Source organism: Perca flavescens, chromosome 18 (genome assembly GCF_004354835.1).
Source record: "Perca flavescens isolate YP-PL-M2 chromosome 18, PFLA_1.0, whole genome shotgun sequence".
Lineage (NCBI taxonomy): Eukaryota > Metazoa > Chordata > Actinopteri > Perciformes > Percidae > Perca > Perca flavescens.
Window position 1 is genome coordinate 24,886,704 of NC_041348.1, and position 19,265 is coordinate 24,905,968.

Consider the following 19,265-nt stretch of genomic DNA (forward strand, 5'->3'; position numbering starts at 1 on the left):
TGTTGGCTGGTTTGTTTTGAATGGCAGGAAATGTGACAGACTCTCCTCACTCCTCCTTCAGCTTCCTCTCCTCCCCTCTCCTTCATTTCCCTTTGCTCCTCTCCAGGCTGTGGCCACAAGCTTTGGGCTTCTCCTTTTACGTTTTGTCAACCTCTGTTGCTTCCCGGGTGGCCTAAGGGCAAGGCAGCAGTGTGCTGTATATTCATTCTGATTATATAGGCTAGATACTCACTGTGTGGCTCTGTACACCTGTTACTATTCCATGCTTTGTTATTATCCTATAAAACGTCAACAAAAGAATTCAACCTGGCTGGATGGAAGGTGTTTCACCTGATTGTAGGCTAATATTCAATTTTTTTCCTAAAGCCTTTAGGCTTTCAAATAAATATTAAACAACAAAAAATAACTTCTCTATCATCTTCCTCAACAACCCAACGGCTCCGTTCAGCTGGGCAGGACCACCCCGAGGGCGCGTGCTCAGGTGAGTTACAGCACGAGGAGAAAGACAGAAAAAAAAGAGGGAGAAAGAGAGAGAGGGGAAGAGAGATGGGTCACGAGGCTGACCGACTGACCGAAAAAAAAAGAAATATTCCTAGTTCGGATCTTCCAGTCCAAATAGAATTATAAAATCTCATTTTAGGCTAATAATAACATTACTAATACAAGCAAAACTCGCCATCGCCCATTCACCCACGCACGCGCCTCTGGTCACAAACACACACACACACACACACACACACACACACACACACACACAATTCGGATTTGAAAAGAGAAAAGGTCTCGTGCTTCTGTCGGTTCTTCACAAAGGCAACACTCATAGTAGCCCTCCCTCCTCCCCACATAAAAAGAAAAAAATAAATATTTTCCATGCATGAGTACAAATAAAAGAAAAAAAGGAGCAGCATTGTTGAATTAATTTAGCACATTTACGCATAAAAACAAACAATTTAAGTCATACTATTAACTAACTGAAGCGTTTTAATCAAAGCTATTTTATATCACTTAATCACTGAAGGAAAATGTATTTCTATAATATTAATTCCATTGTTACATCGAAAGAACCTCTATTCTAATGTGGCTACATATGGGAATGTTTCATTATGAAATCCGTATAAACCACAGTATTAAAAATGCCTAAAAACAGTAGTAATGAAAATAAATCTGAGGCATGCAGAAAGCATCGAAAACATCACGTTTCCAAATGAAATTCCCCATCGAAATTACTCACAAGCTTGTTCTAGAAACCCCTCTTATTCCGTTGATAATTGTCGAAATTAACTTCATAATATTTCAAAGCAAACTTACATTTCCGTTGAAAATCCGCACTTTTTATTATCTAAAAACGATTTAGACGATGTGAATAAAAAAAAAAAAACGATAATAACGCGACAAAACCGAGCGGAAGACCTTGTGAAAATACAAACGGCTCAAAAAGGAAAATGTCCACAAAAAGCGTAGAAAATGTTGAAAGAAGCACTTGGTTCCTTATTAGGGCGAAGATACAATATTTATTCCTTGTCTCCTGGGATGCTCCGCTCCGTCTATTGTCCTCCCATTCCTCAGTGCTGATGCTTAATTTTCAAAACTTCTATATTACCAAGGGACCTACGACATCAGCCGAGAAATACCCTGCAAGTACAAAATCCGTGAGCCAGCCCCGTCCGTGCAGAGGGGAGACGCTCGCGTTCCGCCAGCTTTCTGCCGTTGCCGAGAGAGCGCGAGGGGGGACTTTTCCATTTCTCTCGCTTTTTGAGGATTTTAACGCATTTTTATTATTATTCGATCGGGCCAGAGAGCGGAAAAAAAAAAAAAAAAAAAAAAAAGCTTTACTTTGGAGAAAGAACAATGTCAGCGACCTTCCCCGGACTTGTCCACGACGCAGAGGTAGGCTACTGTATTTACTTAACATCCTCTAATTTATGAAATTATAGAAGGCTGGTAGTAGAATAAAATGGTTTAAATTGAGTTACGGAGGCATTTCGAGACAGCATACATCTGCTCTCAAGAAGTATCTAACTGGAATATAGCCTACTGCATTGCATGGATAAAAAAATAATAATAACAGGCTATGCATGGAGGGAGAAATGGGTCGTGCATCTCACTGCAGCTGCCGGTAAAAACGGGGCTTTTTATTAGTGTGTGGAAGCAAATGAGGCTCGTGTGTGAGCCGGTAACAGTGTGATTATAGAACATGTTAGGGCGGAACACTGCGCTGTGTCTCACTCTGCTTACCTCTCATCCACAACGAGCGAGAGAGCTGGGACAGTAAATTTGCCAACAGCTCGGGAATAATAATAATATATAACAGCACGACTTTTAAAGCGTAGCAAGGAGAGTGACAGGCATGCCAAAGGGAGGGGAGAAAATACCGATGGCTCCTGTTGCCGTGCGTTCGTTCCCCTCCCGGGCGTGTGGAAATGACATCTCCTTCAGGTGGTTTAAAGTGGAAGAAGAAAAAAAAAAAAAAAAGAAAAAAAAACGCTTTGAGTGTTTGAGTTGTGTTTTTGAGTGTGTTTGGGAGGCAGAGAGAGGAGACACCGGCTGATGCTAAATGACACGGCTCATATATCTCCCCGTCTCTTTATTATCTTGTAGATACGTCACGACGGATCAAACAGCTACCGGCTCATGCAGCTCGGGTGCCTGGAGTCCGTGGCCAACTCCTCGGTCGCCTACTCCTCCTCCTCCCCGCTCACCTACCCGGCGCCGGCCGGGACGGAGTTCGCTTCGCCCTATTTCTCGGCCAACCACCAGTACACGCCGCTCCACCACCAGTCCTTCCACTACGAGTTCCAGCACTCCCACCCGGCCGTGGCCCCGGAGGCCTACGGGCTCAACTCGCTGCACTCGGGCCAGTACTACCAGCAGATCCACCACGGAGAGCCCGCCGACTTCATTAACCTGCACAATGCGCGCTCGGCCCTCAAGTCCTCGTGCCTGGACGAGCAGCAGCGGCGCGAGCTGGGCTGCCTCGACGCTTACCGGCGCCACGACCTGTCGCTGATGACGTCACACGGCTCCCAGGCCTACGGCGTCGGTATGCACCACCCGGACCAGAGGCTGCTGCCCGGGGGCGGCCTGGGTCTCCCTTCGTCAGGATCAGACGACCTGCAGGTACCGGAGGCCTCCATCACTCTCTCCCCGCTAATGCACAGTCTCGTGTCACCTTATTGTAACCCCTTTATTTCCCCTTCCTTCGGCTTCTACTTCCTGGTTTATTAACACTGTTCCATAATATGATAATAGTAGGCTACTATACAGAGCCTTATGGCTGCCACAAGGCCCAGTATCCCTGCCCTACTGGCCTACTATTGAACTCCCCCCTCCCCCCCTATTGTACCAGCAACACAGCAATTCCAAAAAATATTGAACAGAAAGACAGCGCCAGATGTCTGTCTGTCTGCCTGTCTGCTTCATCTGTCTGTTGTCTATGACACTGACAATGCTGTATAACATTTGGCCCGTAGGTTATGCCCGGCCGGTGACTCTGTCCTACTTTGGAGTAAATAATATTGGATTTCATCTTGAGATAATTTTGTTGCCAAACCAAACGTGACTGTACAACCGGCTAAGTAGCCTAAATGTCAAGTCCACCCGGCGCAGCGCCTCTGAAAGGAAGGCCTGTTTCTAAAGGTTAATTGACTGGCAGTCTATACAATCCTATTGTGAAATCCGCCCTTTATTTTTCCAGAAACATGCGAGACCCATATTTTACATAATTCTTTTCGATGTAAAGAAATGGCCAAGATGAAAACGGATTCGCACGGTGTGTGTGTGCGTGTTTGTGTGTGTGTGTGTGTGTGTGTGTGTGTGTGTGTGTGTGTGTGTGTGTGTGTGTGTGTGTGTGTGTGTGTGTGTGTGTGTGTGTCCGGCTGTCTGTTGAGGCAAAGAAAAGCCGCTGGTTGCTCTATTCTCCGGTAAAGGGCGGATTAACGGATCGGGGGTTCAGGGCACAATGCCCAGCTCGAGCACCATAAAGCACCGTAGTTTATCCAATTACCGACTTAACGTCAATCAACTTTGTTACTTATGCAGCGACATCTGAGCTGCTTAAAACGCGTCTCTCTTAGTTAAACACAATTTAACACGGCGACACATCATTTCAGTCGCGTTAACTATTTACCAACTCCACTCACGTCCAGCTCGATCGAGTCGCTTTTATCGACATTTTTTTCTACGCTACGCGATGTTTAAATAGCATCAGTAATAATAACAGCTTCATTTTAATGACGGTGAATAATCAGTAATGTATTTATTATAGGCATATTTCATAACAATAATTCCGTTTTCTTTAAATTCATTTATTTTACTTTATTTAAAGGGTGTGGCAGTGTAACCGGACGATAATGTGTTTTGAAAAAATAAAATAGCCTACTGTGAATTGTCACTAAATATTGCAGCAAATTTAGAGAATTATAATTGTTCCTGCATGATTATTATTTTTATTGATCTTTTACCGTGGATTACTTTTAGACGATTTTTTTAGCCTACATGGAATTTAATAATTTGAATCCCGTGATAATATGTCATTTATTCTACGCAACATTTGTTGTTAAATTACAGTAGTCTAAAATGAAGAGTGCAAGTAGCTACGTTGCCTTCATTTCATTTTAATTCCAAACCTAGAGGCTCGCAGTTGGTTGTTATAGTAAATACTATATTCATCTTAAGCCGCTGGCACTTGAAAAGAGCACAGGTTTGACCCTTTATTGAGAAAAAGAAAGAAACGGCTCGTGAACCTGAGCTCGCGCGAGGCGGATGTATGGACGGAACAGATGCGCCTATGGTCTCGCGCAGCCCGGTCGCATCTTTGAGCGCGTTAAAGAGATTTTCATGCTGAACAAAAGCAGCTGCCACACCTTTCTCCCGTCACTAAGCTAATTCATGCAAGACCTCTGCGTTTTGTATATTGATTTTATAATCACTTTAGCTTCGGAATAAGAAGAAAAGAAACAGAGCAGGAGCTGGTTAAGAAAGAACTACAACCAGCTCCCTTTCTCTCCCGGTTTATTTTAATCAGGGTCCTGCGTGGGCCAGGCCTCAAGGCTCGCACGGGGGATTAAGTGTTTTTCTGAATAAAAGCGCGTGTTCTTCTTTCTTGATGACATTGTTGATAGCACGCGAGTCTGAACTGGACCAAAATGGCGTCGGTAAAAGGTTTCCATAGCCTACATATAGGCTGCTTGTTGTGTGTATCCTATATGCTACAGAGTGATCCCCAACAGGTTGGTGGCTGCCAACAAACACGTGTGCTCTTTTTCTCAGCCAGGACGAGTTGTGCTGTCCTCGCTTATAGCCTGAAGCCTTTCAAATTAAGCTCGTTTCTGGGTGAGCCGTGAGCTGCATCCTTTATTTTTACTGCGCCCTCATTTTTACTCAAAGTCTGCGAAGTGACGTAGCCTATACACTTTCTAACAAAAAAGGGTTTGAGCTCAGGAATATAGTTCAAAGGGCGTGCAACAGGGCCTATGTTTAGAAGCTATGAGGTGAGATGTGTAAGCTCTGGTTGCCAAACTTTACGGTAACCTACGATCTATATGCAGTGGTTCCCAACATGTGGGTCGAGACCACCCAAAAGAGTCGCAAGATACATTTGAGGAGTCATAAGATACATGGTGTAGAATTGGTTTTTTTTTTTTCTGCTGCACAAATGTTTTTTTAATGATTATTTTTTTACTTTTTATAGTATAAAGTTTTTTGCGACATGCTATATTTAATACCTTCTACAAATGATTCAACTGAAAGAACCTGAGAGGGTAGATCATTAACAGCCTACTGTATTTAAACACATTACAGCAGCTCAGTATTTTAATTGGATGCAAGCCAAATGAAGAACCACTGATCTATGGGGTTTACAGGACATATAGGACTGGGTTGCCTTAAGGAACATTTAGTAACCCTATGTATGGGGATCTCTATCATCAACAGTGCTGCTATTATCATTAAAGCTTTGTCGAAATTTTATTATGATATTGCATTCATTGTATGGCCTTAGTTTCATTTCGCTAAGATTTTTTCAGAGAACATTCTCCTCTGAAATATTCTATCTATCTATCTATCTATCTATCTATCTATCTATCTATCTATCTATCTATCTATCTATCTATCTATCTATCTATCTATCTTTGTCATTGTAAATGGATGTCCATAAAAGCATAACAGCTCCCAAGAAAAACGAAAAGTCATTAATTTCAGGTGTTCCTGTAGCCTGACAGTGAACTATGCTCCAGCAGTGTAAAAAAAAAAAAAAAAAAAAAAAAAAAAATATATATATATATATATATATATATATATATATATATATAAATCTGGGTGAAGTGATTTCCCCTGCCTTCTCGTCCTAATGAGTGCGTCTCTCTGCAGGGCTCCGTGGAAGCGCAGTGTGGGCTCGTGCTGAACGGCCAAGGGGGCGTCATCCGCAGAGGTAAGGCCCCGTTTATTCTCTCTATTGTTGTACCGGAGGCCGTGAACACTCACAGCTCGACACGACAGCGAGCAGACAGACAGACAAACAGGCGGAACACTCGTCTCTTGTCTGCTGTCAACATGTTACAGCAGGAACGGCCCCGTTTCCTCGCCTATTTAAACACTAACACACTGTACACGCGCAGACACGGTGCTTCCCATTTCCAGTATGAAATGGACTGTCACTCAACACCTACGAGGAGGGGGGGTTCCCAGTCACTTTAAACATCGTCTTTGAGGTTGTTTTTTTCCCCCAGGAAATTAAAATGTCAACAAAGTCATTAATATGGCACTGATTTGACTTTACTAGGCTCACCCTCAGATGTAGCCTATATTTGACATATTATAGCCTACACACAATAGTACATCAGCCACTTCCTGTTTGAAGTCAAACCTGTAGGCTATTTATTTAGATTAAATAGAAAACGTATGTAATGTAATATTCATGCTGTTTTTAAGATCATAAATTCATCACAATCCCCAAACATTGCTATTATGATCTTATCTCTCACCTGTAATAATTAAATAGGAAAACAAGGACACTCAAGGAATAGCCCCTTATTTATGCTACCACTTTTTTAGTAGGTCTAGTCTATAAACCACAATTTTACAGACTTTAAATAGGACTTTAAACTAATTTAAGAAGCTTAATTTAAGAAACTAAACGTCTACCAATTTAATTATAGGCCTATTCTGGCTATTGTAAATTAATAAATCCAATTCAGTTCAATGTGGTAACAGAAACTATCGTCCATATAAGCCTAGAGAATTACATGAAACCAAAGGGGGCAATCTAGGGTATCATTTTCATTTGGCCGCTCAACCACATTTGATTGCTTCTGGGCAAATTCAATTTCATTTTATTTTATTTTTTGTCTCTTGTGTATTTATCTGTGGGCTGTAATGCAAACCATATCGCAGGGATAATGATATGTTTCTGGAGTGCAGTAGTTGTTGTTTCTCATGTGTCCCTGTTTAATCATTAGACATAGACAGTAGAATGAATCCATAGCCTTTAAATGCTGAGTCGTAGAGGCGGCTCAGGTTGACTCTTGATGTGGAGTCTGGGTTTTAACAACCTTTAGGTTTATCAACACCTGTTTTTTTTTTGTGTGTGTGTGTGTGTGTGTGTTTTTTTTTTTTTTTGTCTGGACTAGGCTATAGTTTTCAGGCTGTGTCTCGGATTTAATTTTTCATCAGCTCTGCCTAGGTGTTGGGGCTTTTCTCTCGGATTGACGCGGGAATCCCTTCGCTATCACTTTCGGTTAATGGTGCGCCGTATTTGGCCCTGAGATCAGCCGCTGCAACCATCACAACCAATAATCTTTGCTTTACCTCCCGCTCCCGTATCGATAGCTTCTCTCGCCTCGGGCGGACGCTTTGATATGCTAATGCCGAGCGGGGCCCCGGATTCAGCCGAGATCATATTAATGTTGTTCTTTCTGACTGCGGCTTTGGCGGCATGAATATTCACATAACCTTTTTCAAAAGAAAATCACTCAAGAAACGCGGATCCTACTTAGGAGGAGTCGTCTGTGTTTTTTAATCACCTTGCTATCCCTTTTTCCCGTTCAGCTCTAACAGCAGCCTCACAGATCAAGCTGATCTGTCAGGCGCGCGCGCGCTCCCGCCACCGCAGCCCGTGCACGCGCCTCTCTTTTCTGTCAAGACATTGGCTGGCTTACTTTGGAGCTATAAACATTGTTGTTAAAATATGAGGAGAGTGACATTTGGCCCGTGTCTCTTTTTCTTTAATTTTCGTGGCAAACTCGTAAAAGGCGTTTGATTCCGCGTGTGATCCCGCCCGCCGCTCGCGCCGCAGCCCGAGGCTACTCTCCGTTGCTTAAATACCGTTATCGCCTCTGGGCCCGCGCGCTCCACTGACTGCACTACCGGCAATAGCTCTTTTCGATTGCCCTTGGCAACATGAAATACAAACTACTTTGAATCAAAACATTTTTAGGGGAATTAATATGATGTGAACCCGCGGCTTTCAGAGACGCGCGCCCCTGTCAGAGTGCTTGAGTCTGACAGACAGGTCTGCCGGGTTTTGTGTCACATATATACACAGACTAGCCGGACTTCACACGCGCACACCACATTCACACGCACACACACACACGCACACACACGAGTTTAAGCTTAACCAATAGTATCAATCGATTCCATCGACCTACAATCGTCCATTTTTGACAGCCTGAGGTAAATACAAGTCCCACACTGCCTGGTACAAAGTGCTGCCCGCTGGAGTACAACAGGCTTTTGTTACCACACCACGATGATGTCACAGTTGTGCTCTGGTGCACGAGTCGCTGTCCAAGTGCTGAAATTAAAGGTGGAAGCTGCTGTCCATGGTGCTGAACCTGGATGACATGTTTTTGAAGCTGCCGGTCTAAGTGCCTTCCTGCCGCCGGAGAAATTATACGAAACTAGCACATTTGTACTGATTGTGAATAATAGATTCTTAGAGCTAAAACATGGGTTACAGTTGCTCACATATAAGGCTTAGTCGGTGGCCAAATTGTCCCCATTGCCCCGAAAAGATTGGCATGTGCAGCCAATCCCTGCCTGCAGCGTTGTTCTATTCGGCCTAAACGTCATCCTTTTCTTCATTCCATTATCTCCAGCATGGCCTAATAACAAAGCGACACACCCTGCTGTTAGATTTGATAATGAGGCAGATGAATAATAGAATATAGCCTACAGTTAGACAGAAACCTTGCGTTTCAGCTGCTTGGGACGTTAGTTCAAGTGAAAGTTTAATAATAATAGGCCTACTCAGAGCAGTCGATATATTCCAGGAGGATGCAGCAACACTGATTGAGATGCAATTAATAATGTGAAAGAGCATTCCCTATCACAACCACAATCATTTATTCACACACTCAGGAGCCTCAAGTACACAATGAAATCAACTTGGTGATTGGTGGAAGGTGATTAAAGGAGGGGTTTGTTGTAGATCACAGCATACTTGTCTTACATACAGACAAATATTGAGCTTGAACAGAAATATAAATATATGTACATAGTAAAAAAAATTAATATTTAACTAGTGAAGAGGAGTCTGATGAAGTGCCGAGCAAAACACATTGATCTCACCAGTGGTGATTGAATACAGTGTACTTGAGCCTATGTGTTTTTATGAGCCTATGTGTTTTTAAACTTAAACCTTTTCTGGTTTAAGTTTTGATTAAAATCATATCTGAACATATCGTTTACAGCTCTACTGCGAAGAGTGTACAAGGATGTAAAGGCTGTGAACCAGGCAGACGTCGAGTGAAATACATGCATCTTCATTTTTTGCTAAATTGTTCAGATAAATTTAAGGATTACGTTTCCTTTAATGGTCTTAAAATACCTACGCCATTTAAAAATCCATTGGATTATCTGAACAAATGTAATGCCACAATGCTGGAAACAGCTGTTTTTCTCAGCTCATGAGAAGGTGACATTTTGGAGATGCATGGTTTTGATGTGTAAAGATGAAAATAGGCTGCATCCTTAATTTGTGTTAAGGTTTGGAGGCAAGTATTTGAGGCAGTGTAAACAGAAATGTGGATTAGCATACTGCATGTGACAAAAGAAAGGTAGCAAATATAAATATATCACATTTGATAAATAATTTTCACGTTATAATGAAAGTGGAAAAGCTGAAGTGGTGAGCATTTTTCCTGTGCAGGCTATTTTTATTCACTGTGAATAGTACGTACTGCACACTGGCTGCACTGACACTTTACATTATTGCACCGAGCAAAGAGACTTCCTCTTTGCTCAGATATATTTTTTTTAATAACTTGTATGTCCTGATACGTGTGAATATTACAAAAAAGAACCAGGGAGACCTCATGCAAAGTTTGTACACAGCTAAAGCCACCCTTCTCAGGGTTGAGGATACATTTATACCTTTATGAATAAGTTTTCTTTCAGACAAAAATGTACATGTATTTTATATTAGTCAAGGCTTTTCAAGGTCTAAATTGATTTGTATTGGATACATTCAGTACAGACCTGAAAGCACCTACACTAAAAATAAAGAAAAAGTCTCTTGCAGCTCTTGTAAAAAATGCAGCATCCTCTCATTACTTGCAGAATTCATTACAAAAGGAGATATCTCTCAAACTCAAGGAAGCCCCAGAATCATTTTTCAGTGCCTTTGACTTTGCGTTGTGTTTTCAGTCAACATGTCCAGCTCTTGGATGGAGTAAAATCCATCATTATCATCATTGTTATAATGAATTTAAGTTCTACAGAATTTAAGAAGATCCTCCTCATTTTGTTGACTCACTGATCAGCATCTACTCAAATGTGAAAATACATGTTTAACCAAAAATCCTCAGATCATGGCTGTTTATTGTATAAACAAGCAGAGGCAGTCAGTCAGTGCACTGACAGAAGTTGGGCGTGTGTATGTTTAAATGCAAACCAATGGAACTGAACATCCAGAAGAGCTGGATCTTAGTTTGCAAGTCTTTATTTTAATATACTTTTAAATCAGTATTACTGAAAATTGCAGAGGTGTTATTGGCATATTGCAACTAAATACTTATAATAAAACCAAATAATAAACAAAACTGCCTGCACAATTTCCCTGTGACATTCAAACTTGTGTCTACATAGGGGTTTTCCCAGAATAGCGGTGTGTTAAGAGAAAATAACGTTTTTTGTTTTATAATCTGTGTTGTTAAAAAAACATATCAATGTACATAAAAACGTGCCAATAGGTGGGTCAGCATTCCTGTTAAATTATGTTTTGACCTATCATTAGACATTGCATTAGTACACATAAGCACCAAAGGTACAAAGTTCAATTCGCCACCAATTAATAAAAAAAAAAAGTCTTTACATAAAGTAGCAATTGGTTTGAAATCTGCTGGATAGCTCCACAGTTCTTTGTTTTTAATGGTTCCACTGTTGTGCTGCATTATTTCAGCTTCATGTTTGACACCGCATCATTAGGGAAATACTTTTGTCAGTTATGGATTCACTTCTTTGTATGTTCAAAAGACATACAGACAGTTATTTTGCACAGCTTATTTACGGTGCCATGAAACACTTGTGGACTTCTTGAGATGAATAATCCATTGGGGGAAATAAAAACAGGGCTGTTTTTCATATTTCAAGAAAAGGTGACATTTTTGGAGATATGTGTTTTTCACAGGACATCGACGAAGATCAAAATAGGCAGCATCTTTAATTTGTGTAAACAGAAATGTGGACTGTGTGGGACAAATTTAAGGGAGTTAAAATAAAAATATCAAGTTTGATAAAATATAATGAGACAACCTTGTTTCAACTAAGGGTGGGCACACAACAACCATTTATATTTCTTGGCCAACTATTCCTTTAACTGTCCTTGGGTACTGCTGTTCATCCATGCTGAGCCTTGTTGTAACAAGTTGTGTTGTGTCTGTGTGTGTGTGTGTGTGTGTGTGTGTGTGTGTGTGTGTGTGTGTGTGTGTGTGTGTGTGTGTGTGTGTGTGTGGGGGGACATGTGTGGTGAATCCTACAGATCTGTTCTGCTCGGTACCGGGCCGACTGTCGCTGCTCAGCTCCACCTCCAAGTACAAAGTCACTATCGCAGAGGTGAAAAGAAGACTGTCCCCACCAGAGTGCCTCAACGCCTCCCTACTGGGCGGCATACTGCGCAGGTCAGTACAAACACACACACACACACACACACACACACACACACACAGAAATCTGACCGTACACCGATGCAGAACAAGGGTTCATCGCAGCTTCTTTCATGGATCTAAATGTAAATACGATGATTAAAGAGAGTTTACTGATTTGTTAGATTATGGCTCCATGTCGAACCATTGCATCTTGTAGAAAACAACATTTAGTTGCTAGTCTATATCGACAACAATTAATTTTGGGGATTGTTCAGATGCCGGCGTAAGATCCGACGGATGTCCCTCAGTTCGGCCGGATGTCCTACACCTTCCTCTTTCTTTGTGTTGCCATTTTAAACTCTGGTGGATTTCTGAGGACTACAGTTAACTGCTCCTCAGATCTCTGTAGGGTAAATCCAGACAGCTAGCTAGACTATCTGTCCAATCTGAGTTTTCTGTTGCACGACTAAAACAACTTTTGAACGAGCTTGTTTGTGCTTTGAGGAACAATTGTATGGTGACTATTTAAACCTAAAGTGTCTCCTAATAAATCCACTGATCACAGGCCATGTAGGACATAAAAACTTTGAAAATATTGAGTCCATCTTGCAGCAGCAGGGTTATACAAGAATACAAGTGTAGTAGTGAAGTAGTGAAAGGGTGGAAGAACAATCCAACAACACAAAATCTAGCCGTATAAATCAACAACTTGTAGACAAAGTCACTGGACAAATGTGGATTTACTGCAGGATTGTTACTTTGGATTGCATTAGATTATCAAAATGTTTCTGTTATTTTGTCCACCCCCTGTATATCCTGTAACAAAATAATACTGAAGAGAGCAAGAGAGAGATAGAAATTGTAAACGTGAAAACCCTGTTTTTTAAAAGAGTAAATCTGGCCGGTGAACATTGGAGAGCGCTGTCTGAGTCTTCGTAGCCCTGAGATGAAACAGAGGATCTACAGTAGCGCCCACAAAGACTATTGTAGGCGAACGAGGGCCGGGGCTGCACGCGCCGCCATGCCCAGGGAGCCAGAGGGAGGCAAGACCAGGCCAAAGCATGCCAGGATCAGAGGAACCAGAGGAAAGCAAGAGTTGCCAGCGCTGTATTATTGATGAGGCGGAGAGAAAGGGAAAGAGGGGGGAGGGCGGAGAGGAGAGAGAATATGGCTGAACCTACAAGATGAGGCATCAACAAAGTAGAAGAAGAAAAAAAACGTGCAATTAGAGGTGCTCATCTTCATCTGGAGTAGAATAAATCACACCAACAACACAGCTTCATTCTAACAGATGAGATGTGTGTATCAGAACCGAAATCAATGTTGAGAAGTTTATCTTAAGTGAAACTGTGCTTCCTGTTTGGACAACTGGTTTGTCAAAGAATGACAGAAACCCCTCACTCATTTCCATTCAACTATCCCAAATAGATCTTTTGGGAGTTTTATAAGATGGGAAGTAAGGACATAGGGTTTTAAAATTTTGACATTAAAAGATGAAGCAATGACAGGGACCATTGCTCCTCTGTTTTCCAAAATAGACCGTCTTTAGCTATAGAAAGAGACAAATGCTCAAACAATGACAGAGGAAACTCAAGGGGACATGCAACCATATCTATGTGTAAAGAAAGCAGGTTTTAATATATAAGAAGTTGACATGTTTTAATTTTATACTCTTTGATATTATGCTTAATTTCATGCCTTTGTAAAATCAAAGCAAATCTATATTCCTCCATCCTTACTTTCAAGACTTAATTAAACACACATTGATTTGCAGAATGAGGAGGCCAGAGGATTTTATTTGTATTTTGGTTCAAAATGATTAATGATGATGATGTGTTATCTAGATAGTCTGTCTTTCTTTTTGGGGTCTTAAAAAATTACAGTGTGATGATGAGGAATGTGTGATGTAAAAATAAAAAGTTTAATTATTGTTTTCACAGAGCAAAGTCTAAGAACGGAGGCCGGTGTCTTCGTGAGAAATTAGACCGTCTAGGCCTCAACCTGCCGGCAGGACGGAGGAAAGCTGCCAACGTCACACTGCTCACCTCCCTGGTGGAAGGTAAGGGACTTTTTGTCCAAAACACCTTCCAAAAAACTTGAATTATACCTTCAGATATGTTCCAGTTTTCATATTTGATCCATAACACTTGTTATATCAGTCTTTTGTGTTTTTTTTGTGCTCAGGTGAGGCGCTCCACCTGGCGAGGGACTTTGGCTACACCTGCGAGACCGAGTTTCCCAGTAAGGCAGTGGGGGAACATTTGGCGAGGCAGCACAGTGAGCCGAAAGAAACCAGCGCACGCAAGAAAATGGTCCTAGCTACGAAGTGAGAATACAAACAAACGTACATTCACACACACTGGCAAAGACACACTGGAACCACTTAGAGCTTGAATTGTTTTTGTAACTTCTCGGCAAGATACAGGAGGTTTTATTTCTGAAATTCTCCAGATGTCAAGGTTTTCATAGCTTTAAAAAAGGTCAAAAGGTATAGATTTAAGTCAGCGTTTGTCTACAAGTCTATAAGTTTAGTTGAAAACCACGATTGATTCTGGAGTTACAACAGGATCGAGAAAATTGATCATTTTAAAAAACATTTTTCCACCTTATTCTACCATTTACAGCCACTTTACAGTCTTAAGTTCATCACCCTACTATTAACCATCTATCTTGAGGGAAAGTGCTTGGACCAAGGTGTTCAAAAACAAGAAAAAAAGTGATTGTATTGGCTATGTGAGAGTCAGACAACAGAGATAAAAAACAGAAGTTTAAGGAAAGAGCATTATATGAGAATGTAAACTTCATGCACAGTAGGGGGAAAAGGACTACCTCCCACTCCTAACAACACGCACACCTTTCATGCATAGAGCATCTGCTGTATTTGAATTTTAAGATACTGTAATCACAATCTAATGATATCAGGCTTGCTACCACTCTTTTCCAGTTACTGCTAAGTTAGATTTTTCCATGATCCATGCAATGGTTTCAACACTGAATAAAACCTAAAAACAAAAAAGCCTGGACCAATGTTGAAAACCAACTATGACTTGTCTCACTCCTGCATGTAGTGTTCCTTCAATTGTTTCCTCGGAGGAAGTCATGTGTGGGTTGATCCAAAATGATGAAGATGGGTGCAAGAAAAGAAGAAAAAAAAGACACAAATTGCGACGGTTGTGTTGGGGACAGATGGTAAACCCTCATTCCCTCCCTCCTTCTGTCCATTAGGCAAATCTGTAAGGAGTTCCAGGACTTACTGAGCCAAGACCGCTCTCCTCTGGGCTCCTCCAGACCGACCCCCATCCTGGACCTGGACATCCAGAGACACCTCACACACTTCAGGTAACACACACACACACACACACACACACACACACACACACACACACACACACGGTCTTTTCACAATAATGTACTGGACATTTCTTTAAACTTTTCCAATCTAGAGTCACCCTAAACAACTGAAACGACTGAGTGTAGACAAGATTTCTTACAGAGCCCGGCTGCTCTCTGTTTTGGCTGGGACCACTTTGCCATTTTCGAAAGCTGCAGCTGTGCAGTTTCTTTTATTGGCACAAATGACAGAGAAGGCGTGGCTTGTTAGCAGAAATGTCACATCTATGTCGTCATCCGTAGCAGAATACACACAGTTTTATCAAACCTCCAAAGGGAGATGTACTGCAGAGAGATACAAACTGAGCTCTGTTGCAGAAACACAGTTATGAGAGATGAACAGCAGCTTAAAGCATAACTCTCGCCAAAAGACAAACTAGGGTCTTTTTGTGAATATACCTGAGTCAAACTTTCGTTTAAAAGCATAATTAAGACGGAAACGCCAATTTAAAGATTGACCGTATTCTCGTTTTGGGTCAAATGGCCTTTTGAATGGTAGGGCTAGGGGCTCTACTATGATCGCATCAAAATCGCTATTTTTAAAACGCTCAGAAGGCTTGACACAACGTGAAACTTTGCTCCAAGTCTCACCAGGGGCTCTACACATAAACTCCAGCATTAAGAACATTGTTTGTGTACACAGAGTTTACTAAAAAGAAAGGTTTTGAACAACTCACGTTAGCAGTTGTTGTTTACGCTCTCCGCCATCTTGCCAGTCAAAAATAGTCGATCACCGAATGCGAACGGACTCCATAGGAGGAAACGTCATTGTTATATGAGGCTCCTTTTTCAACTACAAGGTCAATATTGTTTTTCACTAACAACAAAACAACAAATTATCCGTGCATTTATATGGAACTAAGCTTTACAACAACAACAACTGCTAAAGTGAGTTGTTCAAAACCTTTCTTTTTAGTAAACTCTGTGTACACAAACAATGTTCTCAATGCTGGAGTTCATGTGTAGAGCCCCTGGTGAAACTTGGAGCAAAGTCTCACGTTGTGTCGAGCCTTCTTAGGGTTTTAAAAATAGTGATTTTGATGCGATCATAGTAGTGCCCCTAGCTCTCCCGTTCAAAAGGCCATTTGACCCAAAACGAGAATATGGTAAATTTTAAGAGTGGCGTTTCCGTCCTAACTATGCTTTTAAACGAAAGTTTGACTCGGGTATATTCACAAAAAGACTAGGGTTGCATTTTGGCGAGAGTTACGCTTTAAAGGTCTGAGCTGAGCGGTGACCTGACATTTAGCTCTGAAAGAACCTGCCTGAGGATCTCACAGGGCGGACAAACCAGTATCGTATAGGAAAATTGATTCTTAAAACCGAGTTTATGCCCATTTATCTTGTATCTTACCTTATATATCTTCTATTGTTATCCTGCAGTATTGTGGTGCTTTTACATTTTTACTAGTTTTAATTAACGCCATGATTCCTATGTGTGCCATTATTAGATTGTGGGGTAAACTGTGCGGTGCGTTAAGAGTAGATTTGGTAGATTTTGTTTTAGGAAAATCAAATAAATAAAAAAATTATGTTTGATTGTGACTGTTGATTGCTTTAAATACCCACACGGGAGTCTACTTCATCATTTAAAGCCGTCAAGTATGACAAAATGTGTTTTAGGGCTGCGCTTTAAGATTATTTTCATTGATTATTTTCTGGATTCATTATTTAGTCTATAAAATGTCAGAAAATAGTGAAAAATGCCCATCACATTATCTAAAAGCCCAAGGGGAAGTCTTCAAATGTCTCGTTTTGTCTGATCAACAGTCCTGAACCTAAAAATATTCAGTTTAATATTACATTAAACAAAGAAAAGCACCAAATCCCCATAACTGAGAAGGTAGAACAATAGAATATCAGGTAATTTTTGCTTGAAAAATGACTTTGTCAAAAGCCATTGTCAAAATGGTCGTCAGTTATTTTTCTGTTGATCAATCAATATGTAAACCGGGCAATATTCAGGCCTAGAATTTGCTAAAACAGTGTTTCCCATAAATTATTGTAGAAAAAGGGAGGAAACGGCATTTAGAACATCACAGGAAACTCTGCTCTGACAGGGGTTAGCCCGACTAAAGACACTCTTTTAGGAGGATTAGAAGCTCCATAATGCAGAGAAGGAGGAAAGTTTCTCTGCAGGTGAATAAACTGAGGCGAAAAAAAGGAATCTGCACTATTTGAGGAAATCAGTCTTCCTTACAAACCCAAACTGTACCACTGATTTCTTTCTTCTCTTTGCACCTGGATGAAACAAAGGTTTGTCATTTGTACTGATGGTTGTTTCTGCCCCCCCGCCCTTTCTCCCTGACAGTCTGATCACTCACGGGTTCGGCACGCCGGCGGTCTGCGCAGCTCTCAGCACCTTCCAGACGGTCCTGAGTGAGATGCTCAACTACCTGGACAAAAACTCGAGCGGGAAAACGAGCGCCGACCAACAGATCAACAACAGCTCGGAAAAGACGCAGCTCCGGAAAACAGCCGAGCCCCAGAGCAAAGACGGGAAAACAGAAAAGACTGAGTAGCCCCCCACCCGGTCCCCGTGCCTTGGAGCGCTGCATTTAGGTGTGTGTGTGTGTGTGTGTGTGTGTGTGTGTGTGTGTGTGTGTGTGTGTGTGTGTGTGTGTGCACACACTCTCAGAAAGGATTTGTTAACTCCCACTGTCTTCTTTGGGACAATTCATATCGATTGTTATTTATTTATCTTATGTTGAAATGTAACTAAACTGAACTGTCCCAAACAAGACGTCCTGATGTGTGTGAACACATCCTGGTTAGGTTTGTGTGTGTGTGTGTGTGTGTGTGTGTGTCCATCATAATAAGGAGGAGCCACGCAATGGAGACGGCTGTGACTCTTCCTTGACTTTTGTTTGTTTGTTTATTTATTCTAAAAACCGGAAGTAAACATGGACATGCTGACATCCCAGTTTTCCAGGACAGGGGTGGTAACTGCCAACACACAGACAAACACAGACACAGACACACACACACACACACACACACACACACACACACACACACACACAAACTTTTTTAACAGTTTAAATTGAAGTACAATGACCCAACCCAAACCCTTATACATGCAAAACAATAAAATAAAAAATGAACACACACACACACACACACACACACACACACACACCCCTGTACCTGTGAGAGTCCTTAAATCCCCCCGAAAGCAGACTTATTTTTACACCGTACAATCAGTGCCATAGCAACCAGTGTGTTTACCATGTGGGCAACAGAGAAAAAGACACCATTACCGGATGTGAGAAAGAAACCACTGCCTGGGTTAGGATTCACTGTGGTGTGTCTGTGAATGTGTGCGTGAATGGGTCTTAGTGTGGATGAGAGATAAAGAGAGAGAGAAAGAGAGAGAGAAGGGTCCAACTCAGCCATTTTGTAAAAGGGGACTCTGCGGTTGCCGTCGTTACTCTTCCCTGTGCATGTCTATCTTTGTACACTCCCCAGATCGCAAGTTTAGCCGACACAAGCTCTCTGACTCGCTCATGAACATTTGTAAAGATATATATAAATATTTAAATTACTTTTCTTGTAGGCTTTCAACTATATATATGTTAAATCCCTACCTTCTGAAATGCTGGTGTTCAATAAAGACAGTTGCTACGTGTTCTACTATTTACTTTGGTTTTATGATGTGATGCACACACGCACGCACGCACGCACGCACGCACGCACCATGTATAAACATACAGAAGGTGGCAAAAGAGCAAGCAAAGACTGCAAAGAGGCAGCACAGATCAAAGCCAGCGAGTGAATTATCCATACGAGTTC

The 19,265-nt window shown here is 41.5% G+C and overlaps 1 protein-coding gene across 1 annotated transcript; it reads left to right on the plus strand.

Moving 5' to 3' along the window:
* Nucleotides 1–1,848: 1,848 nt before the first annotated feature.
* tfap2d (transcription factor AP-2 delta (activating enhancer binding protein 2 delta)) lies at nt 1,849–18,004 on the plus strand. The gene is made up of 8 exons (XM_028605761.1): nt 1,849–1,887; nt 2,599–3,117; nt 6,367–6,426; nt 11,950–12,116; nt 14,024–14,142; nt 14,268–14,409; nt 15,309–15,422; nt 17,785–18,004. Exons 1-8 carry the CDS (start codon nt 1,849–1,851, stop codon nt 17,993–17,995), a joined length of 1,371 nt encoding a protein of 456 aa, XP_028461562.1. The 3' UTR covers nt 17,996–18,004.
* Nucleotides 18,005–19,265: the final 1,261 nt, after the last annotated feature.

What these genes read in the sequence shown, in the direction of transcription:
- tfap2d (XM_028605761.1), top strand. Translation starts at nt 1,849, where the DNA reads ATGTCAGCGACCTTCCCCGGACTTGTCCACGACGCAGAG. An exon ending in AAAATGGTCCTAGCTACGAA is followed by an intron (nt 14,410 to 15,308) that starts GTGAGAATACAA and finishes TCTGTCCATTAG; the next exon opens with GCAAATCTGTAAGGAGTTCC. An exon ending in AGACACCTCACACACTTCAG is followed by an intron (nt 15,423 to 17,784) that starts GTAACACACACA and finishes TCTCCCTGACAG; the next exon opens with TCTGATCACTCACGGGTTCG.